At 40.2% G+C, this 23,442-nt stretch overlaps 5 protein-coding genes across 7 annotated transcripts; 3 read left to right on the forward strand and 2 right to left on the reverse strand.

Annotated features, from left to right (window-relative positions):
• Positions 1-1,756: 1,756 nt before the first annotated feature.
• Positions 1,757-4,481, reverse strand: LOC135349745 (putative ZDHHC-type palmitoyltransferase 8). 3 transcript variants are annotated; one of them, XM_064548347.1, is made up of 3 exons: positions 4,327-4,481; positions 2,995-4,266; positions 1,757-2,797 (listed from the first exon to the last, which is right to left on the reverse strand). In XM_064548347.1, exon 2 carries the CDS (start codon positions 4,247-4,249, stop codon positions 3,212-3,214), a length of 1,038 nt encoding a protein of 345 aa, XP_064404417.1. In that variant the 5' UTR covers positions 4,250-4,266; positions 4,327-4,481; the 3' UTR covers positions 1,757-2,797; positions 2,995-3,211. The 3 variants fall into 3 exon arrangements, with proteins under 3 accessions (XP_064404417.1, XP_064404418.1, XP_064404419.1); XM_064548348.1 differs by having other exon boundaries at positions 2,973-4,266; XM_064548349.1 differs by having other exon boundaries at positions 2,995-4,262; positions 4,327-4,460.
• Positions 4,469-9,007, forward strand: LOC135349744 (katanin p60 ATPase-containing subunit A1-like). Its single transcript, XM_064548346.1, has 10 exons — positions 4,469-4,675; positions 5,752-5,915; positions 6,132-6,333; positions 6,506-6,639; positions 6,845-6,950; positions 7,248-7,406; positions 7,591-7,717; positions 8,024-8,158; positions 8,342-8,468; positions 8,690-9,007. The coding sequence occupies exons 1-10, from the start codon at positions 4,508-4,510 to the stop codon at positions 8,886-8,888; spliced, it is 1,521 nt and encodes a 506-aa protein (XP_064404416.1). The 5' UTR covers positions 4,469-4,507; the 3' UTR covers positions 8,889-9,007.
• A 591-nt stretch (positions 9,008-9,598) lies between these two features.
• Positions 9,599-12,627, forward strand: LOC135349821 (uncharacterized). The gene is made up of 2 exons (XM_064548432.1): positions 9,599-9,870; positions 12,070-12,627. The coding sequence occupies exons 1-2, from the start codon at positions 9,676-9,678 to the stop codon at positions 12,625-12,627; spliced, it is 753 nt and encodes a 250-aa protein (XP_064404502.1). The 5' UTR covers positions 9,599-9,675.
• On the forward strand, positions 12,541-18,459 carry LOC135349707 (uncharacterized). Its single transcript, XM_064548289.1, has 9 exons — positions 12,541-12,621; positions 13,788-13,846; positions 14,042-14,101; positions 14,173-14,325; positions 14,582-14,673; positions 15,003-15,126; positions 16,062-16,154; positions 17,031-17,105; positions 17,193-18,459. Exons 3-9 carry the CDS (start codon positions 14,075-14,077, stop codon positions 18,111-18,113), a joined length of 1,485 nt encoding a protein of 494 aa, XP_064404359.1. The 5' UTR covers positions 12,541-12,621; positions 13,788-13,846; positions 14,042-14,074; the 3' UTR covers positions 18,114-18,459.
• A 2,202-nt stretch (positions 18,460-20,661) lies between these two features.
• Positions 20,662-23,331, reverse strand: LOC135349711 (uncharacterized). Its single transcript, XM_064548296.1, has 4 exons — positions 22,391-23,331; positions 22,202-22,277; positions 21,431-21,601; positions 20,662-21,096 (listed from the first exon to the last, which is right to left on the reverse strand). Exons 1-4 carry the CDS (start codon positions 23,274-23,276, stop codon positions 20,793-20,795), a joined length of 1,437 nt encoding a protein of 478 aa, XP_064404366.1. The 5' UTR covers positions 23,277-23,331; the 3' UTR covers positions 20,662-20,792.
• Between the last annotated feature and the right edge of the window lie 111 nt (positions 23,332-23,442).

Below are 23,442 nucleotides of genomic sequence, written 5' to 3' on the forward strand. Positions count from 1 at the left end.
TTAAGGGATCAGACTTGTCGTTTGATTTAGAGACATGAACCAATTTCCAGTCGTATGGCAGTTCACAGTTTTTTTTATCGATAGAGCATTGTAACTGTTATACTTGGGGTGATCGTTTCAGCAGTAGCCTTCAGCATTTTGGCGGAGATTCCGTCAGGATCATTTGATTTTGTGGTGTCTAGATTGGATAACAGGTTGAATACTTCATATTCTGCATGTGCAGCGTAAGTTCTCAGGTAAGTCTCTTGTTGGTTGTTTAAAAAAAAAAAAAAAGGTATATCTGGGTCAAGAGGAGGAAGTGAATGGTTGAAATTTGCATAAAACTGTTTGTTATTAAGGACCTGGGCCTTTTCTTCATCTTGTTTGATTTTGCGGCCATTTACTATACAAGACATGGGATAGAGCTATCTGGTATTTCAGAGCAGTCCAACATTTTTTTGACTGAGGCTTGAGGGTGCTAAAAAAATCTTCTGTCTGAGAGTGGTCACAACCTTATTTCTGATCTGTTTGTAGGTGCAAAATCAGAAGGTTTGTTGTATTTGCGCGCAAGTCTGTGTAATAGTTTCTCTTTTTGATATCTTTTATTATCTTTTCCATGCACTTATAACAGTGCATGGAACCCCTCTATAACGGACACCTTTGGGGAACAATGTTTTGGCCTTTATACAGAGGTGGCCTTTGTTGAGAGGTTGTTTTGCACAAACTATTCATTTAGGACCTGAGTGCCTGGCCGTTATACAGCAACTGGGAGGTGGTTGTTAACAGAGGTTCCACTGTATTTCGGTGAATATAGTTGTATAGGGTTGAATGCTTGCATTCAACTATATACACTGTAAAAAATGGTGTGTGGTTTTGACGCAAGTGCGTGACTATTGTGGCAATTATCAGTAAAAAACGCAAGAAAAAACGCACGTTTGCCACAATAGCCACGCACTCTGCGTCAAAACCACACATCATTTTTTACAGTGTAGCCTCCTTAAATTCACAGGCCTTGGATTGAACTCTCAGAAGTGTGACCTGGGACCAGGCTAGCATTTAACCCGAGTCTCCATCACAGTGTTATAATTGATTAGCCATGCTGTATATTCTACACAAGCTTGAAAACTGCAATGCCATCCATTTAAAATACGAAATTCTAAAAATATGTTCGTTTTATTCTGCAGATGTCAGCTAGTGTTGGACTCACATACACACGCTGGGGAACTTGGAAGCGCTTCCTGAAAACAATTCTCTATAGTGACAGAATCAGTGGGATCATTTTTCGTGCGATATCTGATTATAAGCTCCGTCTTCATGTAGTGGGATAACGTTGTTCATTTACTGACTTTTAAAAGGTGAAAAAATTTATAGCTCACCAATCGGTTCATGCACTATAGCTCCAACACAGCCACAGGCCTGAAAGTGTAATGAATATTCATCCATGACTTTAATAGAGGAGCAGCTGTGTGTGATAAGCATGCTGATTATCTCAATATGCAATATGGCAGGCCGGAGTTAGAGTTGAAATGCAAAATATGCCAGCAGCCCCACCCACTTTATCTCCAACAATAACACTTACATACACATTATATACAGTATATATAGCTCACCAATCTTCCATGCATGCACTCCAACACAGGCCTGAAAGTGTAATGAATATTCATCCATGAAACTTAGAGCTATGTGTGATCATATAAGTCATGCTGATCATCTCAACATAGGCAGGAATTATAATGCTGCAAAATATGCAAGCAGCCCCACCCACTTTATCTCCATGCCACTAAATAACATAGTAATAGAAATTATTTATGCTTCATCTTGTTTTTGTTACTAACCGGCAGCAAATACCACCAAGCACTAGGTCTCTGATTCAGAATCAATACATTCAGTCTGCTGTCAGCATCAAGAAACTTTTTGCCTCGAATCCTATGCCACATAAATTTTGCCATTGGGTACTTGCTCCAGTACGTAAGCACATTGTACGTAGAGAGATCAGACAGTAGAAAGATAATCTGTAGAATAAGTAGAGAAGTTGTTACAAGGTATCCGGAGAAAACTGGGATGAAAATCTGACTATGAATGTCCAGCTCCTCGCATATAGCATCAGGATTTCTGTCTTGCACAAGTCTGAAATACCATAGGATTATTTTTACATTGCACTCAAAGAAATAGGGGACTGTAAGAATAACAGCATACAAAAGCCCAATCGATCCATAGAGAAGGCCTATAAAGAAGTGAGAATAGTTATGTAATCCTGCACAACAGCCGGTGAATGGACAATGGTGGTCGATTAGTGGAACAGCACAATCACAAATGGAACAATAGTGAATATCTTTAGGGTGCCAATCAAGACCATTAGTAGGCTCTGTGGGAGCTCGATTTTTATCATGATCAGAGGACTCCTGTAAAACTTGCAAACTGGTATCTTTTGTTGATAATGAAGAGGATGGTTTCGATTGTTTATACTCTTCTTTTCGTCCGGGATGAATGCACACAACATGGTAGTAGTTGCCAACCATGTTGAACCAGAGCCAGAGGGCAAATATTAGGTGTAGCCACCCAGTGAAAGAGTGCAACGGATCTGGTACCGTCACTGGCAGGTAGACAAAGATGTGGTAACTGATTCCAATGCAGAAGATCATGCCCACACACACAAAGAGAATATAGTGGACAAAGTTGCCAGCAGCTCGAGAAATCTTCCAGTGAGGAACAAAGAAACGGAGGAGGTCTATCGCTATCGGAACTTGGACAACCGCCACTAAAAATATTGTGGTGTAAACAAACCAGGAGGATGAGGGAAGCATCTCAAATCTCAAATCTGTACAAATATTAGACTACGTAAAAGTCTTGTCATGTTCACAAGATCTATTGTGTCAACATTCAAACTACAGCTACAGTAAAAGAACCATTATGATAGAGTAAACTACTTAACTGACACTGTCTATGATTGTATAGATAATAATATGTTTAGAAAAATTATAGCTATAGCTTACTCTTGCATGTATAGTTTCTTACAAGATGTTTTTGCTGAGAGTAATCAGAAGCTAATTACTTGAGCTGCACCGCGCCTGTCGGACCTCCTCTGGTTTCTTACCATAAGATTATGCCATGCCAGACTCAGAGCCAGACTGATACACAATTAATTGAACAGTTCAGGTCAAAGTACATTAATGGGTGAATGCAGACACAATAGAATCCAAACTTGATAAAATAACTTAACAAAAGAAAACTGTTACACTGCATGTACTACACAAGATGAAATAGAATGAGAGTTTCCAACTGGAATTAGATAATGAAACCACCGTCGACGCTGACTCAGAATCAGAATGTTTAATCTGGAATCGGGATGAAGAAATTTCCTTCCACGCATTCGGTGTCCAATAAAAGATAGCATAGGTACTTTTGCAGCATTCTTTAACACATTATATGTTGAGACATCTCCAAAGAGTAGTATGTTCTGTGCAACAAACATCATGCCCACCAGCCAGAGTGCAATTATAACTGGGATGAATACACGACTCTGAGTTCCAATCCAATCGCAAATGTCCGTTTCCAAGTTTGTGTGGTCGATAATACCGAGATACGACAGTAAATATTTTATGTCACATTTCCAAAAATACGGAGCAGTCAGTATAAAAGCATAAATTCCCGCCATGAGTCCGTAAGAAATTCCGATATAGAAATATGAATAGTTGTTGACGCCAAAACAGGTTCCAATGTACGGACAATGATGATCTAAGTAAGCCACTCGATAGTGACATATCTTACAATAATTTCCACGGCCTGGATACCATTGCATACCGTTACTAGGAATATTACTTTGACTAGTTCCATTTGTATCATTCTTTAACTGATCTCCACTTCGATTTCGAACATCTGAGGTAGTTACTTGGTTGCTATTATTGCTAGTGCAGCTGTTATACTTCTGCCAATTCTCGCCTTCTTTGTCAGGTGACTTATCGACTCCAGGGTGTGTCAAAAGCGCCCGATAGTAATTGACCGTAATATTTATCGCTATCCAAATGATAAAGACAATATGGAGTATTCCAGACACTGTATGAAATGGGTCAGGTTCGTAGAGGGGCAGAAACACACAGAGCAGTTGCCATAGCGCTGTGAAGCCAACAGTGGGAGCAGCAACTATCAGGATGTAACGAGACCAGTAGCCAACTCTTGAGAGCTTCGAATCGGGACAGGCAAAGCGAAGGACATCAATAAATAGAGGAGTGTGTGCAATCACCACCACCACACCATACACGTACCAGAACATGACTTGACAGATTCTACCTAGGAATCAACGAATCAAACTTTGTGATCGAATGTTTGGTGCAAGACAAAAATTCTCACCTGTCACAATGGCTTGCTCAGGACCAGCAGAGTGTGATGTATTCCTACTTTGCTTACAGATTTATCTCAGCAAAGAGTGGCCTGATCAATGCCCATATGGCATATGGAGGTACGCACTGATTCTATTTAATGCACATTTATTTCGTTGAATTGGAGGTAAATTTCAAACTTGAAAAGCAAAATGGCGTACTCAACACAGGAGATATCTGAGAATGTGAAGCAAGCCAGGGAGAATGCACTGGTTGGCAACTATGATGAGTCCCATGTCTGCTACGCTGGAGCCATTGAGGCCGTAAAAAAGATGTTCAAGACCACACCTGACCTTGACATGAAACAAAAGTGGAAACAGGTACATGTAGATCTACTGTACTTTTTCGAAATATCAATTAGGCACCCCCCCCCCCCCCCCCAATTACCTTTGTGAGATTACTGTAGTATCTATTTTAGAGAAATGTCCAAGTTGCAGAAGGGCGTGGGCTTTCAGTGGGGTTTTTTTTTTCTGAAAATAGGCCTGTGTTTGGAGCTCTAAACTTGACAGATTGAGCTTGAGTTAGAAATGTCTAATTTTAATTATGGTGTGCTTACATACATCACAATTGCTTCCCGCTCTTTGCTTCAGTATTCAGGACAGTGAATTTTATTTTATTATCACTAAAATAGAAGCACCTTTCTGCCACTTAGCGTATAAATTTGGGTACACTTAGTATACATTACTTTTTGTAATTACCGTATATCTTCTAATTTATCGGACACTTCTAATTACCCCGGACACTCTTTTGGGCAATTTTCGTTGTTCTAATACAACGGACACTCCAGTGTTTTAATATTATAAATATCCATACAATACCTTGAAAAGTTGAGTTACATTCATAGACGGCAAGTAAGACGTGCTGCAGTTAGATAGCTTTAAGTAGCTAGTTTTAGATAGCTAGTGCAACTATTCAGTCGTACCCTGTTCTATTAAACTTAGCTAGCTCGCATGCAGCTGCATGCTTGTTCTAATTATTCCAGACACTTTGCATGCTCTATAAAAATCTGTTCCAATTATACCCGGACAATTTCCAAAATAATTATTTTTTGCTGTCCGATAAATTAGAAGATACCGTATAGCGCGAAATTTTCGAGGGGCTTAATTTTCGCGGATTTCGTGGGTTGGAATTCTACACGAAAATTAAGTCCACGAAAAGTGTTCGTTAATAAGAATTACCTGCTACATGCAAATATTTAAAGGCGTGGCTTCCGGTAAACAGTCATTCCGCGAACATTGTGCAACGAAATGGCTTTTAGAGGCCAATCCACGAAATATAAGTGCCTCGAAAATTTCGCGCTATACGGTATACGGTACTTTTGTGTAGGGCACTGTATAATAGACCAAAAGGATAGAAGGAATAACACTGATATCACCTCACCTCTCTCTCCCTACAGTGTCTGAGCATGCTGACTGATGAGCTAGAGCTGGTCAAATCTCTTACGTCTACACTGGGAAGTTTCAAAGAGGAACCTGGTGTTGCTGCCGGTGGAGGAGGGCGGGGCTCAGAGCCATCACATGACAAGGACGTCTGGCAACCACCCGCACCACAGGAACCAAGGTGGGCAATGTGTTCCTGTAACAAGTCTAGAGTGTCAAATTTCAATATGTCGCTCTCATCATAAAGCTATCTAATAGTGTGCCTCTATCTGACCAGGCTCCTCTATGAAGCCAACACCCTATCTGCTTTTAGTAGTCCTAAAATGGACTCTACTTTGTACATGTGTAAGCCGCAGTAAATTTATTAGCTCTTTTGCTTTTTTTACGTTCTTCTCAGCCGTCCCCAGAGAGGTGGTAGACCCCCTCGGCAACCAGTGGGTGGAGCCAGGAAGCCTGTGTCTCAAAGCGGTGCTGCACCCAAGAATTCAAAGGTCATAGATAGTCGTTCCAGAGGAGGTGGGGCAGGGGCCGGACGGAGGAACGTGTCAGCAGCAGGGGGAGGGGCCAAGAAGGGAGCTCCTCAGTCCAAAAAGGACAAAGTGAGAGAAAAGCATTATTATAATTTGAAAATATAGGCTCCTTATAGACCATAATGTGCCTACATGCTGCGTACATATAATAGTATAAGTGTCGCTTGTTTCTACGTATTTAATATACATGTACTCCTGACTGTACAACTGTGTACATGTTCCTCTTGTTCCAAACTCCCAGAGTGATGCTGATGACAAGCCGGTGAGTCATGATGATAAGGAGATGAAGCCTCGGTTTGAATCTGCTGGGTATGACAAGGATCTGGTGGAGGCTCTAGAGAGAGACATTATTCAAACCAATCCCAATGTCAAATGGTGGGTCTCGAAATCTTGTGCAGCTTGTACTGTGTGCTATAAGCCCTTGGTACTACTCAGTCACTGCTTATAGGAATTGTATTGATGTATCTGTACGTGTGTTCTATTGCAAAGTGCTACTGTAGGTGTAGTCTGTATGTATGTTAGTTCACAGCGAGGTATCATAGAAGATCCCTGTGTAACCACACTGTCTGCTCCCTTGCAGGGAGGACATAGCTGGTCTAAAGGAGGCCAAGAGGTTGCTAGAAGAAGCCGTGGTCCTGCCTCTATGGATGCCAGACTACTTCACGGGAATCAGACGACCATGGAAGGTGAGGATAATGTAACTGTACGTGTGTACTCTCTGTTGTTGAATCACAGTTGTCTATTGTGTGAATGGTTTTCATAAGTAGTACATGTACACTGTTGGATTCTGCGGATGCGGTGACCCCAAGTTACATGTACTATACAGAATTCTTTGGCCAATGTTTGTTTGTACAGCTCAATTAGTAGGTGTACAATGTATGGTACTTGTTTTAGTGTGATGATCCTTGCCTATTTTATAGTTGATGTATAGTTATGCACGTATCCCCCCCCCCCACACACACACACACACACACTGCACCCAGGGTGTTCTAATGGTGGGTCCCCCTGGTACTGGCAAGACTCTGCTGGCTAAGGCCGTGGCCACCGAGTGTGGAACAACATTCTTCAATGTCACCTCCTCTACTCTCACCTCGAAGTATCGTGGGGAGTCAGAGAAACTCGTCAGATTGCTTTTTGAGATGGTAAGTACTGACTACTGAGTCGTGTAATCTCAACCGTTCAGTATACTATTGCTAGTGTACGATACTAATATCTCTGTGTCATTGTAAACTAGGCCCCACTAGTACATGCAGTTAAATCACTGTACCCCTCCCACAGGCCTGCTTCACTAGTACATGCAGTTAAATCACTGTACCCCTCCCACAGGCCCGCTTCTATGCTCCTAGCACAATCTTCATTGATGAGATAGACTCCCTGGGTAGTAAGAGAGGCAGTGACAGTGAACACGAGGCAAGTAGGAGAGTCAAGTCCGAGCTACTCGTGCAGATGGACGGTGGGTGGTGTGACTGGTGTGTGTGTGTGGTGTGACTGATGTGACTAGTTTGTGTGTGTGAGGGAGGGGCAGTGTTGTAGTAACAATCTTACACACTGGCTAAGAGTTTCTAAGAACTAAAACTGGCTAAGAGCCCACCATTAGAGTTTTATGTTTCATGCATCTACATGCAATTTTCAAGGCTCTTCAGAGCTCTCAATAGAACCTCATTGTACAATATCTCTGTCAATTAATTTAGTGTTTTACACGTATGGACAGGCCAGATCCCATTTAAGTTTCGTGCACACGTTTGTTTCCCTCTCGTAGGTGTTGGTGGAGCAGTGGGCGGTGATGACAGCTCTAAGATGGTCATTGTGTTGGCTGCCACTAACTTCCCCTGGGACATCGACGAGGCTCTCAGGAGACGACTGGAGAAACGCATCTACATTCCTCTGCCTAGTCGTAAGTCAGAGGATGTTAGGTAAACTAGCTATCTACATGTGCAAGCTACTTATAATTATTCTATGAATGAATAATTCAGAATCAGCATAAGTATAACATTTTCTAAGCCAATCAACCGTATCATTTGAAAACAAGTAATTATAGGTTCCATTTTACTCACCCCCCCCCCCCCCCCTCCCTTAGTTCAGGGTCGCCAGGCCCTGCTGGACATCAACCTGAAGGAGGTGAAACTGGCAGGGGATGTGAACACTGAAGAGATAGGCAAGCTCTGTGAGGGGTACAGTGGGGCTGACATCACCAATGTCTGCAGGTCAGTAAAGCTTTCTTGATACAGTGCTGTATCTTTGAAACGACTTTGTGGCACATGTATAGCTACTGTATAATTGCTCTTATCATACATGCCAAGAGTTCAGTTTACAGTTTGTCCACTTATAATCAAACCTGATCTGTCCTTTTAAATCCTTAAAACATTTGTAGTAATTCCTTAAAATTAATCATACGTACTTATTGCTTTGTCCACTCGACTCCCAGAGATGCTTCCATGATGGCAATGCGTCGGCTCATTGAGGGCAAGACTCCTGATGAGATCAAGAACTTAGCCAAGGAGCAGTTGGAACTGCCCACCACCAACGAAGATTTCCACACCGCTCTCAAGAAATGCTCAAAGTCTGTCTCCGCTAGTGACTTGGAGAAATATGTCACATGGATGAATGAGTTTGGATCTGTGTAGCTATAGAGTCCTGAGGCTGTGTTGTGACTTGACTTGACTCTATGCACGTTGCCTTTAGTGTGTTTGTGCAATTTATATACTGTAGTGTAGATCTACACTGTTTTTGTTTCAGTCTTGAAGTTGTGATGTTGGATGTAGTGTACACTAGGGACTAGGCCTTGCCCAATTATGCTAGCATAATTTTGAGACTAATAGGTGTGGTGGAGCATTGAGCATTATGCCAGCCTAATAGGCAAAAAATATTAGCCTATTAGGCAATTTTACCAAATTTTGGTAGAAAGTGTATGATGATTTTATAGAAGCACTAAGCCTCAATGAGCTCCTGCTAATACTGAGTATAATAGTATGGAAGGTGCTCTAGATCAGTTAACTCTTTTCTAAGATTTCTTTCACCAATAATTATAGTTCCTTAGAAGATTATGTAGAAGCGTCTGTGATGTTGCAGTATAATTCTCGTTGATGATTTTTATTGAGACTAATGCCATGGGTAATAATTAAAGACTAATTGGTAAGAACAAGAGTGCACTCTTGGTAAGAATTTAAGACTAATAGGTACAAATGCATGAGACTTGGAGACTAGACTAATAATTAGTCTAGTCTCCAAGTCTCATGCATTTGTACCTAAATTCTTACCAAGAGTGCACTCTTGTTCTCTTTTATAGGCAAAATTTTGAGCATAATTGGGCAAGGCCTACTATACTAGGGACCTTCCTGGGGAAGTCCCACATAACTGTACTTCTCACTGTTCTTGCCTCGTGAGTATAGTAGCAAATAGTCTGAAAATAATATGGCTAGTCAAATGATGGCTAGTTATAAAGCTCCATCAAGCAGAAGCTCCCAGAAAACAGATGATCTCGCATGGTCATACCCATCTTACATACCTCTACCTGGTCGCATTGATTTAGACATAGATCTAATTCAGGCACAACCAGCTGCTGGTAGTGACAGTGACAAAGCCTGTGATAAAGTTCCACTCCAAAAGGTAAACAATAGATCTAATTGTATTCCATTCTACCATGATACCAGCAGATAATTGGGCCCAGTTACCATTGACAATTTTAATATAGATCTACTGCGAATGTTTGGGCTATAGCTAGCTAGCTGGGACTGTCTGCACTCCCAAATAATTATTTCAAAAAAGCCGTAGACTCTATATAGATTATATTTTAATTGTGGTTCATCTATACCGATATTTTGCTGTTGAAAAACCTTTACGAATAAACTAAATCAGCAGAAAATTGACCCTTTGCGATCTAAGCATTGCATTCTGCAAGGATTGTCTGTATTTCGATCTACCAGACGAATGCTAGATAGGGCTGAAACCCGTCCCCCCCTTTTATGGCTGAGGACGGGCACGCCCATCTATACTAATTTAGGCTTTATTGTTACAAATTGATAGCCTCGTTCCCAGGCCTTACTTTTTCTTGCTGTTGTTGTCATTGTTTATCCATAAATCACTAGTGCTAGTGAGGCAGCAAAGAAAGAAATGGGCGTACAGTTAAGAAAAAGTAAGGCCTGGTTTGGGAAATCGCGTGATCCACAAGGATTTTTATGAACGTGGGCGATATGTAGCCCACAATCGTGACGTAAGGTATTCTCCCACGCATTCAGAGTTAATAAGACTGTACTGCATGAGACAACCACCAAGCTGTGATGCAAGTCAGATCAGAGAACCAGCGTGGCCAGCTCTGGTGGCAGTAGCTACCTGCTATATGATAATGATGACTAAGCTATTCTTGATCTATACTAGCATGTAGAAAGACACAAGAAAAGGTAATAGTCTGATAGAATCTGAACACACAATCTAGACTAGTAGATCATCTAGCTAAGCCTAAGGTATATAGCTAGCTATAGTGCTTGCAAACTTCCAGTTCCAAGTCCATGTCCAGCTTGCTGCAGGCAAAGTTTTATTAGTCATAGATATCTGCGTGGGCAGTCCAACATCTCTAGTTCAGCATGCCCACGCTCATTTTCACCCTTCTACCCTCACGCGACTTCCCGATACAGGCTCTCCTTTTTCCTAACTCTACGTCTATTTCTTTCTTTATTCCTCCAATTAATACCGTATTTTATCTCATTGAACGATTAAGGCAGTATTTTATCTTAAGGTCTCGTAAAACCATACAAACATTCCTTGATGAACCTAGCTGGCTGGGAGACATGCTTATAAGGATTTAATTTGTGTTATAATATTTTGCTGGTGAAAAACCTTTGTGAATGTACCAAATCAGCAGAAAAGTTGACCCTTTGCGATCTAACTATCTAACTGTTCTGGCAAGGATCGTGTGTATTTACTAGGTATACGTTTTGCGGATTTTACTGTTGCGAATTGATCAACCCTCGCAACGTTGCAAATGTTTGATGCTTGCAAAACATTCGGTATGCCATCATTAAAATTAAAACCACATTATTCAGTATGAATATCAATATTTGAGTCATGAATATCGTTATATAGAAACACTCCATTGACAGTAGATAGCTGTTGCATCGGTCATGCAGGTAAGGCTTAAACAGCTAGCTGTCAAGATAAGATCCCACTGTACAGCGGGTAATTTTCATGGGGTAATTTCATTTGCTTCCTTACATGCGTTGCGGCTAGGTTTTTGTGGAAAATGTTCATCGAGGTTAGCTTGCCCACGAAAATAGCGAATTTTTACCCCACGAAACTTACCCACTATATACGGTGGTCTGAACAACATACCTATTACAATGTTCACCTATGTACATTACCAAGAAGGACAGGAAAGCATTTCAGAGCTGCCACATTAGAGACATGGCACAGACTAGTATAGAGCCACTAAGTACTTACAAACGGCGCTGTATTTGCGTATAACACTTGTAGGGATTTAACCACTTAGTTTACAACTTTCTCTCTAGGGTCATAGCCACGTACCAAACGTGATTGCCATAGTTAGACGCTCCTCATAGTACTGTAGTTGTAATAGTACGGGTTTTATATAGGATTTTTGGGGGGTTTTTGTGCTTCAAACCATATAAATTATACTTAGTTAATGAGATTGTAGACATTTCAGAGAGAAACTTTTCAGATTTCTAGAGGGGGATCCCATGCTTTAATGTATGTTCTTGGGTGTCTTACTGCATCCTGTATATTAACACCTGTAATAACTAGCTACGATACACAGTCAATTGTCACATCTGCTTTTTGTTTACTTATATACAGAAAGATGAGTTGGAGACATTGAGGAAAGACCGAGAGGACAGCTTACTGAGAATTGCTGACTTGGAACGACAAGTTCAAATTGCCGAGCAAAGTGTACGACTCAAAGAGGGTGCTGCAACTGATATAAAGAAGCTACCGAAAAAGAAGAAAGCTGGTAGGAAAAAAACTAAGTCTATCGATGGAGCTCATTTGGTTGCCAGGATCGACGACTTTCATCGAAACGAAGAAAAACTAACGGCAGAACTCAAGCAAAAAGAAGATCAACGATATCAAGCAACACAACAGGTCATTGCACTCAGAGAGCAGCTTAGCACTTTACAACACCATATTGAGAATCTCAAATATGCAAATAAACAGATGGAAGGGGAAATGAAGCAGCTTCTTGAGATAGCGCCTGAAGATATACCTGACGATGTCAATGTCAGAGTGTTGATCGCTCAGCTACGAGCCCGTGTCAGTATGTTGGAGAGAGAAAACCAACAAATCAAGGTGCATACAGAAGAGCAGAGCAAACAAGTTCCGATAATGGATCAAGAACAAAAAGGGATTGAGGTATGAACGGGGGGGGGCATGTCAATTATTTGCAGTCATGAATACCGAGCTCTAAATCCTTATTATTATACAAGTCCAACCGTTAATTTTGTGAGAAAGTAGTGTTGGCTCAAGGACACAAACAAGATGGGTTGGTGTTATGATTGGCATAGTGAAACTAACAGCTTCTATAGCTTCTAGCCACGTTCTCATGGACTTTGATTCGTGGATATGCAAACTAAAGCTTCTTTCTCAAGTTATGGCTAGTTTGACTCGCATGCAGTGAAGGCTGTTGTAGTCTCTTCAGAATATTTCATAGCATCGTCTGTTCGCACAAACTTTCTATTCAACTTATGAGTTAGCCTTGCACTAAAGCGCTATAGCTGTTAGTTACAAGAGAGCTACAAAACTACATGCTTCTATCCTCTGGCTTCTATCCTTGTGAAGATCATTCATCAATTAAGCCATCAGATACTTCTGTTCCCATTAAGCTCCTCATCTATAATGACTGTGTGTTTCAGTCAACAATAATTACATAAAATAACACAAAGCAAACTAATTACCTCTCTATATACACTCTATACATAATTATTTTGAGCGAAAGCAAAACATGGCGAGAGGCATTAGCACAGCGCAGCTTGCAATTAAGGTGATTGTGTTAACTATACACTATGACACAGTGTTAACACTGTAGCCTAGAATCATGCGATGTATACATGTCAAGATCCATGCACCAATTCAATGAGAACTTGGTACTCAGTGCTTCCAAACCTGCCTATTATTCTCATGAGCTAACTTTCACCCAAAAAGGTGCCTACGTGCTGGCCTATAACTGAGAGTGCTGCAAAGAAGATCGACCATGCACATCAAATATTTTGCACTATACTGAGCAGACTAATTATAGACTTTAAGCCGGTTGCTCTGAGGATCTGTCTCTATTGATAACTATACTAGTCCTTGTAGGCTACTACCGAATTTTGGACTGGTACTCTCTTGTAGCAATGGACGAGTTTGAGTATCTAGCCCTAGTGTCCATCAATGGTTTGTGTTTCTGTGTATGCAACCGCTTTTGCCACTCAAGATGGTGGATAGCAACAGTTGCTAACTTTTTTTGCTTGAAACATAAGCTTTCGCTTGCGCATGCTCTCCAATGCTTAATCACTTAATCATCAATGCTGTACATTTAGGAGAAAAAAACTCTCAGAAAGCATCTGAAAAAAAGGATCAAGACGTCAGTTACCTTGAAGTGAGTTAATTAAGTACATAATTCTCCAGATATATTTTAGTAGGTATAATTATATGCAATACCATTCTGATAAGCATTGGTCTATTACAAGATTTCTGGAATTGAATTGAGTACACCAATCAAGAACCCATAAAAAGTATATTTTGTACGTACTACTGGTTTGCACAAATAAAGTACTTCTCTATTCTGTACAAGGAAAACAAAACTCTCACGGAGCAACTGGAAAAGATGGATAAAGACATCAGTTACTTTAGAGTTGAGTTTCTCTGATTAGCCCCTCCCCATGCATGCAAAGTAGTTAGAATGTCTTTTGATACTCACCTCAGGGATGTATGGAAGACTCGAAGAATTATGAGAAAAGTATCAAGGAAATGATTGACACCATGGCAGCTGAAAAGAAGGCCTTAATAGATGAGAATGAGCAGTTAAAGTCTGAAAACTCTGACCTTAAGACGCAACTTGAAACTGAACAAGCAACGGTACCATTTTGTATTCATATGAGAATTGCAGATTATCAGATAATTGTGTTTAGAAAGCTAGTAGTTAATAGATCTGAAACAACAGATTTCTGCATTATACCGGGGTACAAGTGGTTTCACAACACATGTACTGGTATACATGTATGATTGTCCTATAGATTCGTGTTAATTATACACACCATCCCCACCTATACCTATACGTACTGTATCATTGAGTCTGATATAGCATCGTAAGTAATTCTGTGTAATTATGCAGCCTGCAGATGTTCAAGCCAACATTGAGAAATCTGAAACGATTTGCCAAACTCTTAAAGGAGGCTTAGGAGAGTGTCAATCCCTGATTAGTAGGTATGTGTGTATCAAACCCTAACCGTAATCCGGTTCTGTTAATTTGTAGTCAACTACCGGACCAGGGTAACATGGCATATATTGATGAAAGTAGTACATGTATTATACAGCAATGTAGTTGTAGCCAACACTGGACATGCAAGCGTAAAACATCTGCAGGGCTTTTATTTGGTCTAGCTGCGCATCTTAAAGGATTTATATACATGTAGGTTATACAGGCGCCTGAGCAGTTTATATATAAGTATTACCACCCTTATAGCCTGCTAATAAGCTTAATGTATGTATAGTGATTTGTCTTCATTGTACGTACTTTTGCATCACAACAACAGGTTCCAAGATGGGTTGGCTGCATTTCAAACTGATTACAAACTCTTAACAAAGGTTACTGAGGAGCGTGACCGCCTCAAGAGTGAAACCATACACCAGAGAAAAACTATAGCAACCAGCCAGGATGTAAGTGTTGCGTACAATCGTGTATATTATTACCTTAAGGTTATACGGTAAACCGTTTGCGTGCTCATTAATTATTCATGAGCTATATCTAGTGACGTGAGAGCAGCTAGAATGAGGGTGGAAGTCAAGCTGAAACGCAGTAGTCATTTCATGGCTCAAATAGACAAGATAGCTTAGGTACAGTCTACTGTAGCTTCACTATATATATGCAGGGCGACTCGAAAAAAGGCTACTGAAAGCTCACAAGAGGCTGTTTCCTTGGCTCTGACCACCATTTTAAGTGGTGTTAGTTTACGAGACTTTTTGGCCTGGAAAGAAAAAACTGCTTCGAGTTTCCCTCTAGAATGGTAAGAAGCATCGTATAAGAGCAAGAACACAGAGCTAGAAGTGTTTTTGGAAGTTTAAAATGACTACTAGTTGTGTTGTTTCTAGTAAACTTTGATGATCGCTCAGAGCTTCCACTGAAAGATGTTTTGAAGATTGATACTTCTTATACAGAATGATATACCAATATATTTATCATATAGCTATATATGTGTTTCAAACTTCTTTCATGGCATTTATAGTTTCACAAAAATCATCAAAAAATCATGAATAATTATTTACGCAGGTATTAATACTGCTATTTCTGCGAATGAGAGTAAAATCACAAAAATGTGTACTCGCGGCTAATTGGAAAATGTACTATAACTCACATGCGAGAATTACAAACGCTATGCAACTTTAGCAGAATTTAATACCAGCAAGATGTGTTAAAAAAATCTACCTGTGATTTATGTTACCTTAAAGTATCGTCAGGCATGTAGCAATGTTAACCTCCACGAAAGTTTCCCGCTATACGGTATATACCATTGGATTCCTTGTTAAAAAAAACATGCTTTAGAGCTCATAAGCTGGAGAGTTTGTATACGTTAAAGTTATATTTTCGTATTTAGTCGTTTGAGCAGTTCCGACAACAATCAGAGCGTAATTTCGAAGAAGTGAACAATAGATGTGAGCAACAAATCAATCAAAGGATACAGCAAGAGGTAAATATAATGTACATAGCTGTATTTTTTGAAGTTAAATAACCGATAATTTGTGTATACAGTAGACCCTCGCTAATACGAACCCCTTTAGTTTGAAAGTGGAGGGGAGGGCATGTCAGTATAGATAGACTACTGTGCATTCGCACTCTAACTTGCTCTGCTGAATTTTATTAATTAATAAACGTGCTCTCAGCTAGTACATAATGTACAATGTCCACTGCAAAGAAAACTAAGAGAGCTCACAAACTCACTCTATTGGAGAGAACTTTTGTATATATTCTAGCTATAACAGCTTCCCTTCTGGCCACATGCAGTAATACAATACGTGGAACCTATGTTAACAACCACCTCCGAATAAAAGCCAGCTGCTATATAACGGCCAGGCACTCAGGACCCAAATGAACAGTTTGTGTACAAAACAACCTCTCAGCAAAGGCCGCCTCTGTATAAAGGCCAAAACATTGTTCCCCAAATGTATCCGTTATAGAGGGGTTCCACTGTACATGTATACACGTCTTCGTTAATGATATTCATAATCACTTACAATGACATCCGTTAATCCAGAAATTTCATGTACCTTATATTACTAGAATGTTTTGCGGATGAACAACCTTTGCGAATGAGCTAAATGAGCAGAAATGTTGACCCTTTGCGATCTAGCTATTGCGTTATGGCAAGGATCGTGTGTATTTAGTAATAATTTAGGTTTTGCGGATTTTATTGTTGCGAATTGATCAATCTTCGCAAATGTTTGATGCTCGCAAAACACTCTAGTAATACGGTATTCGAATGAAATCTGGTCCCTCTCTAGCAAGAGTCTACTGTACTAATATAGTTAGGTTCACATGTACATGCACAAATCATGCGTATTTACAGAGTCAAACAAGTAGAATGCTCAAGCAGCTGAACAAACGTATGAAAGAGACTGCCTTGCTTGTGCCATCCAAAAAGGTAATCCATAATTTTATGCGTCAAGTATATATAATACTATAGTATAGTAAGTATAATACTATTGTTGTTATTTCTTTTGTTGTGCAGACCAATGAGTTGGTGAAACGCCAGTATAGTCAGGATGTTAAGGCTTTCACTGTGAAATCAACGACACCTATCCAGTATTCTGATCGAAACCGAATTGGGAGGGGCAGTTTTGGATGTGTGTATGCAGTCAACTTGAATGGGACCCCTTGCATTGCTAAGCGTCTACATGACATACTTATGGGGCGGGGAAAACAAGAAAATGTTACACTGGAGGAAAAGCAAGCATGTCACGAAAATTTGTGTCGCGAATGCGTTTTAATGAGTCAAGCAGAACATCCCAATGTTGTCAAATTCATTGGAGTACAGTTTGGTAAAGATGAGTTTGATCTGATGCTGTTTATGGAACAACTTCACATTGACCTTGCAGTGTACCTCAGCAGTACCTCAGACATGCCCCTTCCTTCAAAGGTCTCAATACTTCACGATGTCTCCTGTGGGCTACTCTATCTTCACGAGGAGTGTTCTATCATCCACCGTGATCTCACAGCTGCCAATATTCTCCTAACAGCTGACAACCGAGCCAAGATAGCCGACCTTGGTGTGTCAAGAATTTTTACAAGATCTTTGTTTCAACTCTCGAAAATTCCTGGTACGCTTCCATACATGCCTCCTGAAGCTCTCCAAGATGGTGCTAAATACGATGAAAGCCTTGACATCTTCTCATTTGGTGTTCTCACTCTTTTTGTTGGGAATCAGATGTCACCTGACCTCTCCTGGGATCATGTGCCCGATGATATACATGCCAAGGGGGAGCAAGAAATCTTCAAGCGAAAAAAGTGGATTGAGATGATGAAACCAAAAGAACCTGAACTAATATCTCTTGTCCTGTGGTGCTTGTCTGATGACCCTAAAAGCCGACCCAGCACTTATTGTGTGAATGTTATCCTTCAAGAAATGAAAATGACTTTTAGTAACTGTTAAACTCTAGACATGAATGAACTTTAACATTACTTGTGTCACTTTAATTGTATATGTATTAGCATTATTTTTCATGAAATGAACAACCTCTAGTGAAAAGTTTTGAATGTGATATAGATAGATAGATAGATAGATAAATTTTCATTTGAATAGGAATGCTGCATCCACCATAATGGTAGGTTTTCATGCAGGCCCTATATAAAAGAAAAGAAAAAATATAAAACATACATTTAGATAATTAATTCATATATGACAGGTGTTCTCCTAGATTGTGATGTGTAGGGTTTTCAGGGAGGTTTTGAACGACTTTAAGGTGGGGCATGATTTTGAGGATAGCGGGAGACGGTTGTAGTGCAGAGCATAAAGTATAGCATTCCATGTACATGCATGGCAGCAACCACAATAAATTATTATGATGATAGGTCTATATCTTGAGCTGCTGTATATACGTATCAGGAGCACATGCATGCATGAGGAGATGGAGAGCGACTAATTACTAAGCATAATTATATAGTAATATCGTCTAACCACATTTCCTTGTTTGTAATATAAGTGCTCTGTATAGTAAGGTATCTAATTAGCCCCAACAAACTACCGTATAGCGGGTAATTTTCGGGGGACAAAATATTCGTGGTCCACGTGTACAGTAACTGTATAATATACGTACGTATTCCTTCTGTGCGATATCTGTAATTAGGCCAGTGTTCGTCAATGTCTTGTTTCTGGTTTGGAAATCACTTTACCACTAGTGAGGAGGGAGGTTATCATTATTCATTATTGTGACATCACTCCTGTAAAACCCCATTTCCTGTTAATTAAAATAACCACACTGGATATACAATAAAACCACAAATATGAAAAAGGAAAATCTTACCTAATCTATGCTGCAATCTATGCTATTTATCATGTGACACACCCACAAGTAGGTGTGGCTAATGAAAATAATGGAGTGATGTCATAATAATGAGTTTTTTGATGAGGCAGTGAAATTTGAGGAGGGAGGTAACCAGAAACAAGACATTGATTAACATTGGCCTTATGTGCTGAATTATATAATTTGCACTTCACTGCATGATTGATCCTTGAGCAGCTGTAGCAGTCTAAAGCTCGACAGACAACACACAAATTATAATTATACCTCGCTGTGCATGCACATACTAACCCTAACCCTAACCCTTATAATTATAAGCAAATGCATATTAAGTATAACTTATGTTATAGTAATTAATTTGTCATGTCAAAAGCAGTTAATGACTCCGCCTCGTGTCCTGGGTTCAGTATTATAATGGTTGCTATCAGAGCAATAGATAATTGTGGCCTCTTAAGTACGAAATCCGAAAGATTATTGCCTTTTTCTTTATAATCCGGCTCCAGTATATATAGCTATGACGTATATAAGACTGCACTCTAGGAATGGAGATTTATATGAAGAAAAGGTAGATTAATCGTTTGGATTTTGATGTCAATTTTCTGAGAGCCAAAAGTTACAATGTGTACCTTGATGGTGAGACGACAAACTTGTCAGGATAGAACACCTTCACTGCTCTGCTTATCAGGTCAGCTATTGTAGTCGACTACAATTACAGTACAACAGTACACTGGCAACACGAGAGTTAAGGTTCGTCCGTTTGGAATCGCTTCCAACTTTTGTACAGAGGGACTCCAAACTAAGTCTTGTTCACCATCACCAAACCATTTTCAACTACTGCATGTTATATACAGATGGAACTCTGAACTACATCTTTAATAGTTAGGAGAGGTTTGCACTTAGCGAACCCTTTTCACAACTGTACATATTAGTAAACATCGATATGATGTATATAGATTGTTTGCTACAGTCTGTTGTAGAAGTGATATTAGGTTTGCAATGCATTGCGCATGTGCAGTACACAATGTCACGTGCTTATTATATAGCAGCTACCGCTTTTCTGTACATGTTCTTGGTATACGTGGTGCAGCGTACATCAAAATTTATACCCTAGCTACAGAAGGCTAATTTTCCATCTTGTGGTTTCGAAGCATGCAATAAAAGGTCAAAGGTGGGATCTCTTCTCACAAGCTGGTTTGTCTGTGGCGCGATAGCTCAAAAGCATGAAGCTAGTGGTGGTGTATAAACCCAGGGGCGCGAGGGTGAACTCGATCAGTATACATGTAAAACATATAACCCCATGTGCTGTTTTAATTTATGACCTTTTGACATTGGCTTACCCCCTCTGGACTAAACCAGTCTATCCTTAGACTCGCTGGCCAGTCCTACATTTGCAAGGGAATGTAACAGATTGGAGTTATGCTCTCGTCCGCGTTCTTGTTTCTACGCTTTTTGGTGTTCCCCCGGCCAATTTTTCACATTGCAAATGTTTTTGTGGGTCTTAATGTTATAGTTCAAACATGCAGATCTTGCATGCATGTGTTCTATGGAAGATGGTGGACACTTTTATAAGTTTTATCAGGAGTTCTCTGGTTTTACAATTAGTTATATCTTATCTTAATTGGTACACTCATAACACTTAGTAGAAAGTCTGTTATTCATAGATATAGCTTAGATGCATTGTTGCAGGGATGCCTGAAGATATTATACTTCAAAGTAGAGTTTGTAAAAGGATTTCTGTTTACCACTAAAGTGATAAAACTCCAAAAATAGTCTGGTAATGCTTGTGACAAACACACAAGCAGAAATTGTTCTCATAGCTCAATAGGAACTATGCTAACAGCACTACCTTCAAAACCAATCAAATACATAAACATAGAACCTACTAAAATAGGTGGCTCAAAATATTCAAGTTTTGGGACACTATAGGTCTTGTCTAGTGATCCATCTCTGGTCATTAGACGGTACACCACTGTGCCGTTTTGATGGATGAAGTAGGTGTGGCCATCAGGGTGGATGGAGGGTGGGGTGACTGATCCAAGTGAGGAGTTGCCAAATTTTTCCGATTGCCAACGAAGGGAACCACTAGGAGTCAGAGAGAACATCTGGTTGCCGCAACTGTGCGTATGTACATGTATGTGCATGGAAACCAGAGTGTAATATTACTTTGGTCAGTCAAACTCCTGACGCTTTTCAGAATACCGTATAGCGGGTAATTTTCGTGGGGTAAAATATTCGCTATTTTCGTGGGCAGGCTGACCTCCACAAAATTTTATCGTAGGCGTGGCTTATCTGAACGTAGGAATTCCGTGCAGCCACGAGACTAAACGAAATTTTTACTCATGAAAACTACCATTTCTCGAGTTGAACGAATTTTTTACCCCACGAAACTTACCCACTATACGGTAGTATTATAGCTTGTAAATCAAATGCACATGTATTCTTGAATCACCTGAAATACACACATCCTTGTTGATCGACCACTGGTCCACTCAGCCCACCAGCCCCTCTGTCACACCATCCATCATCATTGTATAGCAGGCCGCCTGTGGTCAGGTTGACCAGGAACAGTGCTCCCTTGCTGCCCTCACTTCCGGAGTTACTGCCATACAGAATGCCAACACTGCAAGAGGGTCTGGAGTTTGACTCACATGCAAAACAAACAAGTATACATGGACAATACTATACTAGGTATACGCACACGCATGATTAGCCTCGCGCAGAGTTGCATTTAAGTACAATTTTAGGAGAAAGAAGGAGAGCTTGCTAGAGAGTATAGAGAATGAGAAATAGCAAATACATATACATTTTTGGTTAGAATCAGTCTCTCAAGAACTCTACTATCTCGAGTAGTAGTGTCGTTGTTGGCTTTGACTCTTATAATAGCTACAGCCTAAGCTATAGCTCTTCAAGCTAGTACGTAGCTTTTATTCTCTGCATAATTATGCCAATAGTAGATCAGTTTGGAGGTAATAAAGATTAACCGAATGTAGCCACACCCAATTCTGCATTCCTGAGCGTGACATACATAATTATACATACATACATACATACATACATACATACATACATACATACATACATACATACAAAGGTTTTCTGAGATACGATGCAGTATTAGTTGCCTCGCGCTAAGGCGCTCGGCAATTATTGTTAGAGTAGCTTGGTAACATGAATATAATAATTGTGAATATAATTAAATATAATTACTAGAGCACTGCACCTTGAGAATGCAAACAGTGCTCCTGCTGTGAACCCCAAATCAGTATACCACTGAAGGTGGGGGAAAGGAAGTGGACCTGTGCATGAGAGAGGAAAATGATTTGAGACAAGACATTCTGTACAGTCAATCCTGATATAGTATAAAAATTTGAATTTATCACCCGACTGATCATTACTGTATATACACCACCTTGAGCTGCAGTGTCGTAAGCATAAAGTCGTCCTTTCCCTTCAAAACCATCCCAAGGATCAGTTGATAGCAGCACCACCTCACCATTCAGAGCAGCGTCAGTTTGGTTGAGTGAAAGAAGTTTAGGAGCTGAGGAAAACTGCTTCGTACTGCTATTCAATGTCTGCTTTTTGGGAATGTCATTAATTGCATCTGTAAGCGGTTGCATTATATTTCCGACTTTCAATTGCATGAAGATCCCAACTTGATAAATGTTCTTCTTTTCCCACATAATCTCACCATTGGTAATCTTGACAGCGGCGAAACTGCTTTTATCATATCCGGCCACAAAAACACAATCTGTTTCGATGGAGAGTGAAATTGTAGTTGGATGATAGAGCTCATTAAACATTTTAGTCCATACTACTTCACCGTCTGTTGCATTGATAGCTACAAACTGGAAGAAGGTATTCTGCTGCACCCAAGTGCTCCCAACTATCACATAATTGTGTGGCTTTGAGTACAGTGTATTTGTGAGGTACGAATTTCCGTTCGGGGACACACCACATTCCCAAATCATGCTTCCATTTGGTGCTATGGCGATCACATTAGCTCGTAAAGGATAGTACAGTACACCAAACTCGTTAACACATGGAGAGGTCTGCGAGACAAAATTTTTAGTAGTATAGTTCCATCCAGGTTTAAACTGGCCATTGTCAACGTACTCCGTGTAGCTGGTGGAGGACTGATCTCCATACTGCTGTGTCCACCCTCCTACCTCGGATCCAGGACGCCCTAAACTTGGAGACATATCTTGCTTACTTTCTCTTAGTAGCCAGCAAGGTTTGGCAACCAGGGTTAAGCATGCCAGCAGTGAAATAGCCGTGTGTTTAGCAACAGGCTGCATTTCAACTTGAAATTGCACTGTCAGCTAGCTAGGGGGTGCATGGGGCTCATACTCGAGGGCGGTGTGTGAACGAGATGGTATGCAAGTCAAGATTTAATGCATGGTAACCGAATAAATCCGTCACTATAGAGTGATGAGATACCGTATAGCTGGTAATTTCCGGGGG

Source organism: Halichondria panicea, chromosome 16, assembly GCF_963675165.1.
Source record: "Halichondria panicea chromosome 16, odHalPani1.1, whole genome shotgun sequence".
NCBI classification, from domain to species: domain Eukaryota; kingdom Metazoa; phylum Porifera; class Demospongiae; order Suberitida; family Halichondriidae; genus Halichondria; species Halichondria panicea.